Source organism: Aquarana catesbeiana, linkage group LG04, assembly GCF_042186555.1.
Source record: "Aquarana catesbeiana isolate 2022-GZ linkage group LG04, ASM4218655v1, whole genome shotgun sequence".
Taxonomy (NCBI): domain Eukaryota; kingdom Metazoa; phylum Chordata; class Amphibia; order Anura; family Ranidae; genus Aquarana; species Aquarana catesbeiana.
In genome coordinates, this window is record NC_133327.1 from 329,884,153 (window position 1) to 329,901,932 (window position 17,780).

Here is a 17,780-nt window from a genome sequence, read left to right on the forward strand (position 1 = left end):
GACTACTATGCCCAAATCTGAGAATTAATTTTGACCCTATTGGTGGTCAGCTCTGCCCTTGAATAGTGAAATCTACTGCTCCTGCATGTAATTGTACCATGTAAAACCATGGGTAGCTTGTTAACTTCCCTTTACGGACCTCTTTCCTCTTCTGCAGTTGATCTCTTCCCTTGCTTATAGTACTTGTGGACAAATTGCTGTAACGCGCACCCTCAATATGGTGCAGGACTGTGGAGTTTATGTATCAGAAACATTTGTTCTTCATGGTCTGAGGAACAGTGTCTCAAAGCTTGCTATGTGACCTCACTCCCGAGCCGTCTTTTTGTGTCCATACGACGGTGTGGCTCGGCCCTGGACACCTCACTCCATTCTCACTGGTTGTGATTGACAGCAGCGGGAAGCCAATGGCTTCCACTACTGTATCTGAATTAAGTGCAAGGGGAGAGGTCCTCTGCTCTTGTGCACCTTGCTGGATCGAAATTGAGCTCAGGTATGTATGAGGAAGGGCTGGGGGAGAGGGGAGCTGGACATAGGTTTTTGCCTTAAAGTGGTTGTAAAGGCAAAAGATTTTTCACCTTCAAGCATTCTACACCCCTAACACTTAAGCCCCAATTTTCAGCTTTCACACTTTCCAAAACAAAGGTGCTTTATTGGTATCACACAGGGTAAAATCAAGTATACAAAATGACATAATACAATGCTTAATGTATCTTACAGCAATTAAAACAGACAAAGTAAACACACGTACAGAGAAAGAGCTTATATTGGTGCTCAAGAGATGGATAGTGCAACCAGTAAATCAAAAAGAGGGAGAGAGAAACGGGGGGGGGGGGGGGGGAGCATAGGGGATGGGCAGAGGAAAGAAGGGAAGAAAAAGGTGGGGGGGGGGGGGATAAAGCGCCTAAAAATTTAACTTGGCATCCTAGACTTTATACATAGTGCAATATAGTGTGCAATCAGTCTCGGGTGGGGGTCCAAGGAGCCTATACCTTATATTTCCACTTACACCCTCTATTCATATGTGATTTTGTACATGGGCAAGGCTGCATCTATCAGCTCTTTCCAGGAGGGGGGGGCGCATTCACACTTTAAATGACATTTGCGTCGTCATGCAACACTGTACCCAAACTAAATTTTTATAATTTTTTGTAAACACAGCTAGTGCTTTCTTTTGGTGGCATTTAATCAACACTGGGTGTTTAGCAAAATAAAAAGACAAAAAATTTCGAAGGTGCATCGAATGGAAATTTTGGTACCGAAAATGCACGATGCACTTGGCCGAAAACCCGAAATAGACAGTTTTTAAAAAAGATATATATATTTTTTGTAATAAAATGTAGCGCTAATATAATCAAAATGCAAACAAATAATGTGGTGGTCAGTGGATGCAACCCATTGAAACATAAAAAGTAAAAATAAATGTATAAAGTTCAGTGACTCCAGTGTATTTTAAACTAAACAATAATGTGGATAAGTGAAAAAAGTCCCATAATGGAGGGTGAATTGTGAATCAAAAGTGAATGGAAAATCTTCAGGTCTGTGATTCATCGGCATGAAAATCTCGAGTAGGAAATAGATGGAATACTCTTACCAGAGAAGGTGGATTCGGATGTCAGGGACACCGAATCAAACAGGCTGAGAGATCCAAAGAGGGGGTTGTCATCAAGGGAGCCCCGGATCTCAAGGGACATCCCCTTTCCTCTCCACCAATCAGGATGAGGACCGCCAATCCAGAGGGACCATGAGGGAAAGATGGAAGTATCCAAATCTCGTAGGGAATCCCAGGGATATGGGGAGGCAAGAAATGAAATGCGCCAATAGTGCGGATCAAAAAGGTATATATATTGGGTCACACCAATAATTAAAAGCATGATCACGTGGATTAAAATAGTGTAGGGAAGAGTGTAGCTTGTCCGATGCGTTTCGTCCAATTGGACTTCAACTGGGGCATCAAACTTTTTTTCTTTTACTTTTTCTAGTAATAACATTTTGTAAATAGATGTTCTTCATAAATTTAGGCCAAATTGTGTTCTGCCACATGAATGAAAACAACCCAAATCAGTGTATATTTAGTCTGTAGGAAAGTTAGTCTACAAACTATGGTATATATCTATCTGAAAATTGATCAGTCCTGATGTACTGACACCCAATCTCATTTCTTGAGGCCCAAAAATGTCATAACAGTACAAATATTTCCCAAATGACCCCTTTTTTTGGAATGTAGACAGTCCAAGGTATTAGTAAGAGGCCTTGCAAGTTTTTTTGAAGCTGCAATTTTTTGGAAAATTAAATTAGATTTTTTTAATTTTACCTACTGTAATCAGTGCAGTACATCGTTGTCATATAGCTGGTGTGGCGGTAAGCAGAAATACTAACTGGTGACAGTGCGGGGGGAAAAAAAACAACTTTTTCATTTATTTATATATATATATATATATATATATTATATTACACACACTTTGACCAGAGCAATATAGTTTTACCAAAATAATCGATGCAATGATGCGGTGATTGATCCGTATCAATAGAGATGTTCTACTGCTTTCGATCGCAGCTAAGATCATGCGTGTGTCGCCTGTAGGATACGGGGGTATAGGAGGCACAGAGGTTTCAGCAGGAGCATTTTCTTCCATATCTGCCAACAGGGTTTGTAGCCTTTTGAGTAGGCTGGGATCCACACTTGTGGTTGGCATTGCAGTCTGTGCCCTGGGCTGCTGTTTAGCTTCGGATCGCCTCTTTGGGGACATCAGAGCTGTTAGGCGAGGAAACTTGGCTCTCTATGGAGGATGATGCTTGTTAGGAGGATCAAGGAAAGGGTTGTTTTTAGTGGGGGGGGGGGGCGTGGATAGCCGGAACACGTGACGCTGGAGTCAGGACTGTGGCCGCAGCCTGTGACCCCCCCCCACCAAAAATTGAGCTGGAAACTTGCTGCAATATTATGGTGGAGCAGCAGTCTGTCAGGGGAGGGAGTTTTGGTGGCCAGATCAAGGACCAGACAGAGGATTCAGAGAGGCTAAAAGAATTGTTTGAATGTAGTAAGATAGCCGCCACTCACAGAACTGATGCTGGGGATTACTCTTCAGGCAGCTTGTGGATGCAGAGGAGTCCTGCTATGGAGAGGTGGCAGTTTAACAGGCTGAACCGTGCTAGTGGCAGTACAGGGAGTGAGCCGGGCATCGGAGGATCAGGGAGACCGGGAGTGAGTGTGGACACTGCAGCAGGGTGGAGCAAGATGGCCGCCAATCGTGGCACGGGTTCAGGGCTTTGGCCGCAACCCGTAACAGATGGGGCTGGATACCTGCTGCTAACCCAGCCAGGGACAGGTCAGGGTGCTCCGGTGGCTAGATGGGGCCCAGATCGGGCACAGAAGAAACTGCTAGGCAGGGGGTGTCCGTTTGGGTGTAGGAAGATGGCCGCTACTCACGTGTTGGGTCCGGGAATCACTGGCAGGCTGGTACACAGCAGTGACACTGTGAGGGCTGTAGGCAGTGGTGGGCAAGTTTGTTGTCTCCGGTGCTGTGTGAGGAGTCAGGAGGCAGTGCTGGTACAGTATACGGGTGGAGTAAGATGGCTGCTACTCCCCAAGCTGAGGCCGGAGCCACGATCTGTCCCCGAGGCGGCTGCAGTACTGAGGGGTGCCGCGATAACTGCCCCCTGGCGGCGCGCTGACAGTCTAGGGAACTTTGAGGTATGTTGAGAAAGCGAGGTGGGTATGCTGAGGAAGAAAAGCCAAGGATAGGTACCGGGATGGCAGGAGCTCTTCACTTGCAAGTCCGCTCAGACCACCATCCGGCTTCGCCTCCTCCTGAGATTATCTTTAAAAAAAGCTTCTAACCTCAACTGCTGCTAAACTCGGCATGTAAAAGCTGTTAAACTGAGGTTTTCCACTGTCCATCAGCTGTCAGTTTCCAGTGTTCAGGAGGTTTTCAACTGCCCTGTGTACATGAGGCCTAAGCAAACATTTTACTGAATGAAATTGATTCATTTGGTTTGTTTTGTTGTGATTAGCTGTGATTGGCCACAGCTGATCACATAGCACAGATGGGCTGTGGTTGGCCCAGTCTGTACCATGTGATCACTGTGACCAGTCACAGCTAGCAACACAATTATACACAATGGATGGTTTGAAAGGAAGCCATCCATTGTTTACAACTGTCATTTTACCTGCTGTGATTGGTTACAGCAGTCACATGGTACCGGCAGCGAACCTGGTACAATGATCAGTCACAGGCTGTGTCCGGCGGACGCAGCCAGTGACGGATCACGCTGCAGCGCAGCCCTGTGATCCGGAAAAGACGTCATATGACGTCCTCCCAGATCGACAAAAGTCCCGCCTAGCCTATAGTCAACTGAAGCAGTTAATCCCTACACTGGGCAGAAGAAACTGAGCTGCTTATATCAGTGGAAACTGTCTACCAGTTAGGACTGTGTGCTTTGTTTTTCTGCCTAGTGTCCTGTTCCTGAAGGTGGGGGCTACAATCCTACAGTTAAAACTAGTGACAAGCTGTTTTTCTTCAATGAACACGAGTAAACATGTTTATTATTTTAGAGAAAAAATTGCCTTTATAACCACTTTAATTCCCGCTGTGGTAAAGGAAGTATGCTCTGCCTATATTTACTTGGGGCTCTCCAATATCAGCAACTGACTGATTCACCAATATGTCTAACAAAACTGGTCCCAGTGTAAATTCCCCTATGACAGTGGGTCAGGACTTTAGATTGTAATGCCTTTCTTGATTAGGTAGTGACCAAATTGAGTAAGTGATCCTGGTGAATAAGACTTAGAATTATCAGAAAAAGTTCTGCCTCATGACAGCAAATCTATGCATATGGCATCTTTTGCATTTTAAAGTGACATTAAAGGTTCATGTGTTTCTTATTTTAAAAAAAAAAAAAAAAAAAAAAAAAAAAACTTACCTCCACTGTGCAGCTCATTTTGCACAGAGTGGCCCCGAACCTGCTCTTCTGGGGTCCCTCAGCAGCTCTCTCGCCTCCTCCCCACATCAGATAACCCCCTGGGAGAAGCGCTCTCCCGGGGGGTTACCTTGCGGGCATGCTCCCGGGTCCAGCATTCAGCAGGACTCTGCCCCGGCAGCTGCGTCATTGGTTTTGATTGACAGCAGCGGGAGCCCATGGCTGCGCTGCTATCAATCTATCTGATCAACAGCCGAGAACCCCTTAGCAGAGAGACGGTGCGTCCCTGTTGGACAAGTTTGAGAGTTCAGGTAAGTAAAACGGGGGGGGGGGCTGGGGGTCGGTTTCACTGACAGGTGTTTTTTCACCTTAAGGTGAAAAAACACGAACCTTTACAACCCCTTTAAACCATGTAATAAAATTGCTTTCTCAATGCGTCTGTTTAAATTCTGCATCTTTATACAAAAATGCTAATTTTTTCTTTTCTCAACAGACTCTTCTTGAATTTGCAGAAAAATGGAAAGCCTCAGAAGATTCTTTGCCATTATTGGAAGTGTACATGGTAGCCATTCATAGTTACTCAAATGCTCGGCCATACCTTACCTCACAGTGTGAAAATGTTGGATTGGTACTTGAACGACTAGCTTTGTGAGTATTTTTACAGTGCTAAAAACTATACCGCTGTGTATATGAAATTGCTGGATTTAGAAGTACACCTACCAGTTTGTTTCAAACATATGAATGAAGTAAAACTAAGTCTCTTAACATTCATGTCAACGCCACTCTACACCTCCAATACGCAGTTTGCATTGAGTCTCTTACCATTTTGCTGTAGATGTCTCGTGGCTGGCTACCTGCTGTTCCAACCCCGAGAAGACTGAACACCTACGACACAACCACGGCAGTTGTGGCCCAAGCCCATTCATTCGTTTATTTTTTTTACATGGCTTCTAACAATTGTGGTCATGGAATCTGTATAGCCCAGTGCTGTTACTTGCCCTTTACGTGGGTGGTTAAGGGGCAGTAAAACGGTGGCTCAACGCTCAACCCCCCCCCCTTTTTTTTTTTTTTTCACTACCTACTATCCCTCCTAGCTTCCCATCTGGTTAAGCCCAAGGAGAAAGAGATACAACTGTTATTTGTCACTGTTGGAGATTAGAGTTTGGATTGGTTACAAGTAGGGATGCACCAATACCATTTTTTTAACAGAGTACGAGTACTGATACTTTAATTACTCGCCGATACAGATACCTATCGCCTAGGAAGAGTAGGGAGTGGGGTGAGGGGGAGTGGGGGGATAAGTGAGGATGAAGAAGCAGAGGGGTAATGACGATGAAGCAGCACAGGGGTGATGAGTATGCAGCAGAGTACTTCTCTTTCCTGTAATCTGCACAACCCCCCCCCGTTTAACCCTTACAGTTCCATCCCATGCACTCGCCATACACCATGGCCCCTCCATTCTCGTGCAGATGCCTGAAGAGCCAGATGGTGAGGATGAGCAGAAAAGTTGAAGACCAGCGCTCTTGATGCTGGAGGAGCTCCAGAGTCTGGGAAAACATTGCTGTCCTGTCCTGCCTCCTCATTGCCAGCACTGCCCTCACTGTGGGACCACACCCCAGGCTCACTTTTATAGCCCCACTACAGCAGTCATAGCCAGCAATGACAGAGCTCCAAGGAGGCGCCGCTCGCTTGCTCAATAACTAGGATGCTCGTTCACAGCATGAGGCACGCACTGCATAGTGCCCTCCCCCCACCCCCTTTTCCCTCCAAACCTACGACAGTGCTACCTAATGGTGTCACCCTTGTGGCGGATGGCTAAAATGTCATTGGTGGATAAGGATGCGGTGGCTCCACTCCTTAACCAATATTTACCGGCATTCTTTTCTTTATATTTCAGCTGTTAGCAGGGAAATCCCGCTGACAGCTGAAAAAAAGGAAGCCAGAGGTTATCAAAAAAAGGAAGCCAGAGGGTATCGGTACATTTGCACGAGTACCGATACCTGTGCAAATACCTAGTATTGCCACCGATAACGGTACTGGCATCGGTGCAACCCTAGTTACAAGGAGGTTGGATCACATACTACTTATTTCAAACCCTGTTTAATTTAGCATATCTCTGGAATCCTTATTTAATATAACCCAGTTGGTAGGAATAAGTTTTAACATTTTTATTCTCAGCTGCTCAAAAGGTGTTTTACTGTGTTATGATCTTTAGGGTAGAGACAAATAGTATAGCAGAGAAATCACACCATTAGGGCTTGTACACACAAGTGGCAGTAAAAATAGGCTTTTTGAGCTGCATTTATACACATGCTGCAGAAAAAATTATACCCCATGTCGCTTTCGGTGATAGTACTACTGCTGAAAGCTACCCTTTCAAATGAATGGGGCATGCAAGTGGCTGCAGCACAGTACTGTGGGCTTTTCAGGGTAAAACAAGCAGTGAAGAGATGACCTAGCTTTCTGCATATGAGACCGGTATAAATGTAAGACATGGGACAAAAATTTGAAAAGGTGTTTAAAAAAAAAAAAAAAAAAAAAAAAAAAAGAGGGGTGGGAAGAGGTTGCACATGAAGACCTATAAGACCCATGAGAGAGCTGTGGTGGTTTAGCCCGAAGATCCTGCTTTGAATAGCCAATATTAGGTCTCTTGCATTACGACGCAGTATTCTGTGAAAGAGTAAAGCTGGTCCAAAAGAACCAAGTTTGTTCCTCTGTGGAATTAGCTGCCACCGTCAATTCCTCTCTATTTTCACGTTAATAGGTAGTTGGAAGGGGATTCCTTTCCAGTAGATTGGAGTACAAGATTTATCCGCTTTCAGTAGGTGTATTAGTGAGGATCGTTGGTAGCATTTCACTGAAATTGGAGTCAGATGGGAGGGAAATGCTGCTAGATCATCCGGCATCTGGATATCTATCAGCTTGAGGATGACTTGTGAAACCTGTTTCCAAAAGCCTCTGATTCCTGGGCAGGACCAAAAGACATGAAGCATGGTGCCTACCTCTTTTTGACATCTCCTACACATTGGGGAGCATTGAGGAAAAATTTTGTGTAATCTCTTGGGAATGCTATACCACTATTCCAGTATCTTCTAATCCATTTCCTGAATAGCACAGGCAATAGATGCTTTGAGTCATCTGCATAATCCTGTCCTTTTGCTGAACTGTAAATGTGAAATCCAAGTCTTTTTCCTATTCTATATATTATTTTGGATAGACCACATCAGGTGGATGGGAAAGCATTTGATAAGATGAGGATAGGCCATGACTGGGTGGTTCGGTCTCTAAATGCAACGCCTCAAACTGTGGGTGGGGGGAGAGGTCAAGATTTGTTCCATAGTTTAGAGAGAAAGTGACGTAATTGCATTGCTTTACACAAGGAGAGTGTCAAACATACCTTGTACCTCCAATGTTTTCAACTTACCATCTGTAAGAAAATTAGGTAGACTATGTTGGAATACCAGGTGGCCCATCACAGGTGTCATGTGAAAAGGGATCTGTGCCGATAAAATGTTCCTTCTGTCCCTCGTAAACCATTTTAAGATCGGATGCTGGTGGAGTGTTTTGATGGTATCTGCAGGTAACCAGGCAAGGCCCCCTAGTGGTGTCTCTAAAAAGTCTGTTCCATTTGCACCAATGTTTTTTCCAGAAGCAATGTTGTACCAATCCAATATTCATATGTGTAGCCCTATGATCTTTAACCAAGTCTGGGAGACCTAGGCCTCCTGTATCTTTAGGTTGAGTTGAGAGAGAGACTGACTAACTCTGAGATTTATTGGTCCAGTGGAGCTTTCCAATTTCAGTTTTATTCTGATGAAGGAAAGACTTTGGAAACTAGACTGGTAAAGTCTGGAATGGAGATAGTTGTGAAAGTACATTCATTTTAAAGGAGTTGTAAACCCTCAGGGTTTTTCACCTTAATGCATTCTATTCATTAAGGTGAAAAAGCTTCTGTGGTGCAGCTGCCCCCCAGAGCCCCCCTTTTTTTCTTACCTGAGCCCGATCATTACAGGGTCAAGGATGAGCAGAGCAACTCCAGCCGCTGTCTTGGGTCTTCATTGGATAGATTGATAGCAGCAGGAGCCATTGGCTCCCGCTGCTGTTAGTCAAATCCAGTGATAAGGGCGGCGGGGCAGAGTCCTGCTGTCTGTGTCAGTGGAGGCAGCAGCAGGACTCGGGAGCACATTATGAAATAATTATAAGCCTATAATACCTTATAGGCTTACCTGTAGGTAAAAATCCCAAAGCAGACTACTGCTTTAGGTCTTGTCAAATCCTGGATAGGAATGGGTGAAATATAGCTGAAAATACATTCTTCACATAGCTTGAGTTAAGTATTTTATGCACACATGAGCCCATTTAAATGGAAAGTGGTCTTTAAGGTTTTGCATAGTCGTCTGATTTATATTGCTGCTCAAGGCCTCTGTCTTCTTGAGGTTTGTTTTGGAAATTTTAAAGACTATGAAATTCTGTAAGAATTCCAGGTTGGGACATTAGGGACTCGGTTATGAAAAATAGCAGGTCATCCACATATACCACCAATTTATACTCTTGAAGATTAGTTGCAGCTAATGTTGGCATTCTTTCTATTTCGGCGTAGTAGTGGCTCAAGAGCCAATAAAATATATTTGGGGGGGGGGGCGTGCAGCTTGACAGTCCTGCTATAACATGTCTCTGATTTTGATATTTGCCAAAGGTTGGAATATATATCATTCCATGTTAGGAATCTTTGTCCAAAGCCTGTGTACTGCAACATTGCGTTCATAAAGGACCAATCCATCCAGTCGAAGGCATTTGTGGCTAAAAGAAGCGTTGGGATAGCTTTACATCAGGGGTAGGCAACCTCGGCCCTCCAGCTGTGGTGAAACTACAAATCCTGTCATGCCTGTGATTGTCAGGGTCTTGCAATGTCTCATGGTTGTTTCACCACAGCTGGAGGGCCGAGGTTGCCTACCCCGCTTTAGATCGTGCCTGGTGGATCACATTCAGGGCTCATTTCGTAGAAGTTGGTTTTTAACTACAGCATGCTTGATTTCTCTAATTGTGACATGTGAAATTACTGTATGTAGTGAATAAATGTAGCCTTTTTTTTTCACCTCCACAGAAGCTGTGTTGAACTTCTTTTATGTTTGCCACAAGAGTTACCGGACGATCATTGGCAGAAATTCCAAGGTTCCATCAAGGTATGTTATGCACTAGGAAAGTATTTGTGTACATAATGTGGAGTTCAGAAACCTTTTTATAGGACAGTAGATTACAATTTATTACTTTTTAAATGGATGCTGGCATTCAGGGCAGCGATATGTTGTCTTGAAGTACCACCACCTCACCTATTGATACCTGCACTGTACTCCTCCACTGCACTTTCTGTCTTTCAGAGACCTGGATCTACTTATTGTGTAACCTGTCATTTATTGTCAGAGCTTACACAGGGTCAATGACTTTCCTCTTGCCTCCTATGTGACTGTGTTTGGGCCTGGTGGTAGGCTGTTCAAGGCAAACAATTGCCTTTTAGGAGGGAAGGGTTATATGCTTTGTCATGCTTAAAAGTATGCAAGAGGGCTCCATCATACAAACTTATCTGTGAGGGAATGCAGCAAAAGGTTTGTCCTGGGGTTAACGGCATTCTCCACAGAGTAGTGTCAGACACACATGATGTTTTTACCACCATGCAGCATCCAGAATTTTCCTGCTTGATAAGAGCCACATGGAACTTTATTCTTTGATCCGTTCATGTTGCTCCCCTACAGTTAATTGGGTTATTTGGTTCATATGGAAGTGGCTGGGCCCTCTACTCTCTCTTCCTTCTTGGCGTAAATCTCATCTTGATGTGTTTTACTATGATCATGCAAGCTTTCCTAGTTGTACAGGACAAAGCCAGTTTAATATATATTCAGCTGCATTCACATGGCTGGATACTGGATAAGAAAAGAAGCTGCAATAAGAGGTTAGAAGCGGTCTTTTAAAGCTCTTTTTTCCTTGGTAGTGTACATGGCAGTCTGAGACATGGTCTGAAATCCTAGCTCCTACCTTATCTCAACAGTCAGACCTTTAGCCCTGTGCTACTTCATGAATGGATTTACAGACACTTTTCCAAATCTTCAGAATGAGTCTTCTCCCTATCCACATGGGCAAGATTCTCTGGCTTAAATGCTAGTCAGCTGAGCTCCCATGCAAGAAACAGCTAAACACCTTTCTCTTTGAAGACGATTGCTTGTTTGTCCCCTTCTTGGATAAGTATATCAGAGAGATCACTGGGGTTAAGAGCATTCTCCTCCCTCAGGAATCCTTGTGCATCTACCAGTAGGTTTGAGGTTAGGAAGGATCCTTTCATCCCTCTGCCTTCCAATGCCAAATCTAAGAAAGGAATGTAGTTTCCTAAGAAGACCTAGTCTTCCAAGGCCTCTTCACAGTTTTGGGGCATTCTCACATCAATCTTGTTCCAGATTGACATTTGCAGGTGCTAAAAAACTGGTGTTTTCAACCCCACCACTTCCCTGCTTCATGCTTTAAAGCCTGTCTCCTTCCCTGTCCAAGTGGGTGGATCTGCTTGCTACTGTCAGCAGCTATTGTCTCAAGGGGTCATTATCCCTGTACAAACAAAAGAATGCTTTCAAGGTTTCTAATCAACACTCCAATTTTTTTTTTTATGAGTCCCAAACTAAACAGAGGGGTCAAGCCTAGTCTAAATCTGAAGCCCCAACTTGTTTCTACTAGTAGTAAAATATTGCGTGGTAATTGCCAGATCGGTCATTGACTCCCTCCTTCAGGGGGATTTTCTGGCTTCAATAGCCGCCTGGGATACTTACCTGCACATTTTGTGTTTTTCTGCCTCATCAATGCGATTTGCGTTTTGCAGTGGGCGATCAGCATTACCAATTTGTCTTATCCCTTTGGTCTGTCAACAGCTCCCCAGGTATTCACCAAGGTGATTGCCCCAGTTTTGGCTTTTCTCCAGTCAGGGGATTCCTATTGTGGGGTATGTGGACAGTATGATGTAAAGACCAATCCTCCCTGTTAGCCCACATCCAGCAGACAGCACAGACTCTGCAGAGCTTAGGGTTGATCCTCAATCTGTGGAAGTCATCACTGGAATTTCACAGATTGGATTACTTTGGGCGGCTCTGTCCGTGATCTTCCTCCTTCCAGAAAAAAAAAATTGCCTCTTTTGTTCTCATGCTTGGGCTCAGAGGGAATTCTTAAATCATGTTTGCATTGAGGGTCTTGGGCCTCATAATTGCATTCTTTGAGGCTATGCCATACACCCAGTTTCTCCCCCAAGTCATTGCAACTCAGCATTCTGGCAATGTCATACCAGTCCTTGAACCGTCCTATACATCTAGCCTCCAGGGCCACTCTTTCCCTAGTGTGGTGGATTTCCAACCCAATCCTGGGGTTAGATAAGCTCTTTTCTCCAGTTATCAAAGGTTCTCACAAATGATCTCAGCGTGTAGCTGGGGAGCAGTCTTGGAAGACACTCAGCGTGAGGTTATTTCATAGGAAGAAGACGAAAATATAGTTAGACAATGCCATGGCCTACATCAGTCAAGGAGTCACCAGAGGTCTCATCTATCACAGGGAATCAAACGTAATCCCCTCTTAGGCAGAATTTCATTCTCCGGCCTGGTCTGCTGTCCACAAACCGAAGATAGAATATTGGAAGGTGGTCTTTTTCGGTCACCAGCGCCTGAATTTGCGGGAATGGGCTATTCAACTGGGGTTTGTTTCAAGCTCTCTGCCACAGGTGAGGGATGTCAGATGTGTACCTGATGGTGTCCAAATTCAACAGGAGACTGGGAAGTTTTATCTTTGGGTCCAGAGACCTCTAGGCCTTCACAGTGGATGCTCTGGTGATGCAGTAGAATTATTTCAGCTTGATCTTCTAAGCCTTTCTAAGTCTCTGAATTGAAATAGAGGGTATTCTGGTGATCCTCATCGCACCCAATTGGCCCAGGATAACCTAGTAGTCATATATAGTCATAGCAGACGCTCTGTGGGCCCTTCCGGATTGTCCGATGCTCTTGTCCCAGGGTCCAGTGTACCATTCTGCTTCTTGGTCATTGGCTTTAACAGCATAGCTGTTGAAGCCACAGTCCTAAGGGTCAGGGGCCTTTTGGATTCTGTCATCCTTGCCCTCTTAAAGGCTGAGAAATCAACTTCTCATAAAGTCTACAATCACACCTTTAAAGCCCATTTTGCGTTGTATGAGTTAAGGAACTTTCATCCTGGTGTGTCTTTCCTCAAGCCTGGTCTGGACTAACATCAGTCTTTGAATACAATTAAGAGTCAAATCTCAGTCTTGCATGTTCTAATTCAGAGATCTTAGCCCTTTCATTCCCTCGTGGAGGCCTTTGTTCAGTATGGCTCACATCAATTCCCCTTTTTGTTGCTCAGGTGTTGTACAAGAACAAAGTTTTCTTGAGGTCTAAGGTGTCTTTCCTCTAGAAGGTGGTCTCTCCCTTTCGCCCGATTCCAGGATATTGTCCTACTTTTATGTCCTATTCTAAAATATCCTAGGGAAAATGTTCTCTATTGTCTAAGTGGCACATGATCTTTACCTCTTAGCTACTGTCTCCTTTAGGCAATTGAGTTCCTTTTTATTGTGCTTGTTGAATATGCCCGCAATGATTTCCCACTCCAGTGTTTTCCAGAGCTCTATTCTTGCTGGCGAGCCTTTTCTTCACCCAATTTTGGTTGTGACCCTACATTGTCACACCATGTCTGACTGGTCATAATCCCTTAAGAATTTTAACTGCTGTCAAAGTTGATACCTCACTTAGAGAACACTTGAAGCAGATTGCTGTGTCATTAAATTTCAGTTGTGACGGTTTGCTAAAAGCCTCCCATCTCATTTCTTGCATGTGTATTATCTCGGTTCATATGTGTAGAGCACTTTGACAAAGTCCTGGAGTGAGGAACCCTACCAGAGACCGCATCTCTTTGAACAAGCTTGTCAAGGATGCTGCCGGTGGCAAGAGCATCCATCTTTCTCAGCGGAAGGAGCCTAAGGAACAACACTGTAAGTCTTCCCCTCATCTGTTAAAAAAAATATGTCCCTTTTTGTTTCTCCACTCAAATTCTGTTATTGCTTCCCTTCACCAGGGATCAGTTGACATCCAGGATGCTTAATAATGTCCCGTCATTCTAGCTCATTGGCGATTTCCTACACTTCATTGATCGTTGGCTTCTCAACAGCAACTTCTGTGTTGCCCACCAAGGTCTTGGCTCCTGTATTGCCCCTGCTGCATTCTTGTGGAGACAACCTTCTGTTGAGGGAACATGCGGCACAGGCTCTTATGAATATGAAATTAACCGTCCAACTGTTATTGATTTGGATGGATCCTGAACCTACAGAAACTGTCTAGTCCTGTTCCTCCTTTCAGAGTAGAATCTTTAGACTCTTTGGTCTCAGCTTCCAATTCTCCATTCCAGGAGCTTTCCAACTCTCTGGGTTGTCAGAGCGACGCAGGCCTGATGGTTGCCTTTTCGAGGTAGTTTCATTTGCCTATTTTAGCACACCTATACAGTGCACATCACTCAACTGTGACCTGTAAGAGAGCTGGGAAAGCTGGGGTCCAGGCTTAAGTGCCTTCACACACATCTGCAACATGAATAATAGGATAGCTGGCAACTCGGTATCCACCAAATTAAGGTAACTTTTATTGGCTACATCGTCAGTACAGGGTAAAATATGCTAACGAGTTTCAGCCATCGGGATTTTGTCATAGCACATCACAACTAAACAAACCACCATTTCCCTGAATGCATGAGCAAACGGGTGAGTCCTAATTGAAAACCAATTAAGAGGAGGAGCAGCTGCATTGGATAAAGACAAAACGCTACAGCTTCATTTAAAAAAAAGAATTTAGACCTAGTAGTGTATAAACATCAACACACCAGAAAAATGTAAACCCTGTGAAAATCCAATTATATCTTATTCACACTTCAAATATCAGTAATATAAATAATAATATTGCAGAAGTCTTAAGTAGATGGTGAAATCACAATCAATAACTTATTTCTAGAAAGGTGTGAGCAAATCATAAAGCTAGATTGTGTACTAATATATGTATAGGTGCATGATGGCTTGAATCATTACCTCAAAAATAGATCCACAATCCTTCTATGGTTGAGACCCGTGTGGGATCCTAGTGCATAAAGTTAAAATCAACCAGATTTGTTTGATTAGCTTCCGATATGTCGCCACCCCTGGAGATTTAAAGACACGTTTGACCCCATATGACAAGAAGGAACTCTTAGACCCCTTTCACACTGAAGCGCTTTCACACTAAAAAAAAAAAAGCGTCTGAAAAGCTTGTGAAAGTGGACTTATTGCAAGCATGTTCTCTAAGGCCCCTTTCACACAGAGGTGCTTGTACACTGCCAGTAAAACACTGAGCGCTTTTGAAGTGCTTTTCATTAATTTCAATGGAGAGGGGCGTTTTTTTCACCACCCTGCCAGCACACTGCCCCAGTGTGAAAGCATTCATTGATTTTAATGAAAATAGGTTTTCGTGAGCTTTTCAGGTGCTTTTGAAAGAGTGGCCTCAGTGTAAAAGGGGTCTAAAGTGTTTTGACACATTTGAAATATTCTTGCCATTTTAAATTGATGGCATCTTTATAATGCTCCTTTATTCTTGTTCTGAGGTCTAGTTATGCACCCCACATATTGTAGGGCACACAAACTGCATTCCACAACCAGTGTTAATTTTGTCGACTAAAACATTTTAGTCGACGAAATGAATATTATTTTAGTCGACTAAAATATGACTTAAAAACAACTGAGATGACTAAAATACGACTAAAACTAAAATAGCATTTTAGTCAAAAGACTAAAATGGGACTAAAACAAAAATGCCATTTTAGTCAAAAGACTATGACTAAATTGAAATTTGACTTCAAAATTAACACTGGTCTGTAGTGCATGTTAATACCTCAATACCATAATAAATAAAATATTAGATTTTTCACTCCAGCAGTATATAATGATTTTGGAAATTGTAGAGAAATGTTAACTAATGCATTACAATTTAATTACACCCATTAGATTTTAGACGACTAAAATTAGTTTTAGTCGACTAAAATATACTGGAGATTTAGTCGACTAAATATGACTAAAACTAAGACAATTGCAGAAGACTAAAATGGGACTGAAACTAAAATGCCATTTTAGTCCTAAGACTAACACTAAAAAGAAATTTGCTGCCAAAATTAACACTGTCCACAACACAAACTACATTTGTAGATCCACAATTAATGTTCTGCTTAATGAGATATATCGCACCTGTGGCACAAGACTGAATGTGTTTTTACTACTTGTATGTTTGTTACAATACCGGCATGTATTTAAACCACATCGGTAGGAACTAGGGGACAACAAACTACCCAGTGTTGGTGCCCATCTCCTTAAAAACCTGCACTGCCTTTTTTTTAAATGGAAACTAAATCATTATTGGCATGTAATCAAGGTATATTAAAAGTATTTTCTCGCAATAGCAATCACCAGATGATCCTCCATGAAAAACAAAGTAACAAAAGTAACTTGATTACCTTGTCTTCTAGTGTCACGAGACCTGGACTTAAGTCTAGTACACATGGGCCGAATGTCTGGCGACAACGGGCGCGTCACTAAAAAACGATCGACGTTCAGCCTGTGTGTATGGTTGCCGGTCCGACAGAAGCTGGCTGTTTGGCGCCGGTCAGAATGCAATAGCACAGCAGGGGAGATCGCTGCACTAGCGCTGGATCCTTAGTACAGCGGCTCTGACAGGAGCTGTCTGCTTCTTTTTTTTTTTCAACCTGGCGAGTTGAACAAAAAAAAAAAACTAATGGTATGTGCCAGGCTTTAGACTTCTTACCTACCATGTCATGTCTATTTTCTAGCTCATGCAATCAGTTTACGTCTCCTGATAGAACAATCTTTGTAACCCTGTTCTTTTAATGCAGGGGTGTCCAAACTTTTTTCAAAGAGGGCCAGATTTCATGAAGTGAACATGCGTGAGGGCCGACCATTTTGCCTGACTTTTTCTGAACCATTAAAATTAAATGCAAATTAAATATTTTATGCAAAGTTTATTGCAAACGGAATACTATTCATTAAGTAACATTGATGACAATATATGATGATATATAATATATCTTCTCTTCTCAGGGTAACGATGAGCTCAGGCGTGTCATGTTTAAAAAAAAATATATATATATAATTTTTATATATATCTATATATATCCTTTAGTCTCTGACCAATCCCCAAGCACCTCTCGGGGTAAGGATGAGCTTGAGCATTTGTTATTTTTTTAAATAATCTTTTCTTTAGCCAACCAAATCCACCAGCACCTTTCACTGTAAGGATGAGTTCAGGTGTTTTCTGTTATTTTTTTAAATGATAATCTTTCCTTCAGCCGGCCTAATCCACCAGTGCCTCTCACTGACTGAAAGGAACCGCGTTCCGGTTTGATGTGGCCCCCACTTGGAATTTACATATATATCCATCTGTGGCCCCCAAGCTCGAGCGTGTTATGTTTTTTTTGCTGTGAATATTTCTATCTTCTTTAGCTGAACAAATCCCAGTGTTCAGAAGTTGGATATATATGTAAATTCCAAGTGGGGGCCACATCAAACCGGGACGCGGGCCGGACCTTGGATATGCCTGTTTTAATGCATCAGAAATTAGATCACACACAAGTATAGCTGTCATTAGTAGAACAGTTCCTTTTTGCTCTGACAAACTTCACCTGTTGTCACTAAACTGATTGTATGTGTAGGGTGATAGCTTGTTGGCAACAGAAGGAAAATGTGTGAATATATTAGCCCAGTAATATTATCACCAGACAAAGTGATATCCAGGAAATCGGTGGTATCAGTACCA

General features: G+C 43.1%; 1 protein-coding gene across 1 annotated transcript in view; it reads left to right on the forward strand.

Annotated features, from left to right (window-relative positions):
• The window catches only part of ZNF292 (zinc finger protein 292), a 119,909-nt gene that overhangs the window by 38,056 nt on the left and 64,073 nt on the right, over nucleotides 1-17,780 (forward strand). The window contains exons 2-3 of the mRNA XM_073626899.1: nucleotides 5,408-5,562; nucleotides 10,019-10,097. Of these exons, the coding sequence (XP_073483000.1) occupies nucleotides 5,408-5,562; nucleotides 10,019-10,097 (234 nt within the window). The remainder of the gene's footprint in view (nucleotides 1-5,407; nucleotides 5,563-10,018; nucleotides 10,098-17,780) is intronic.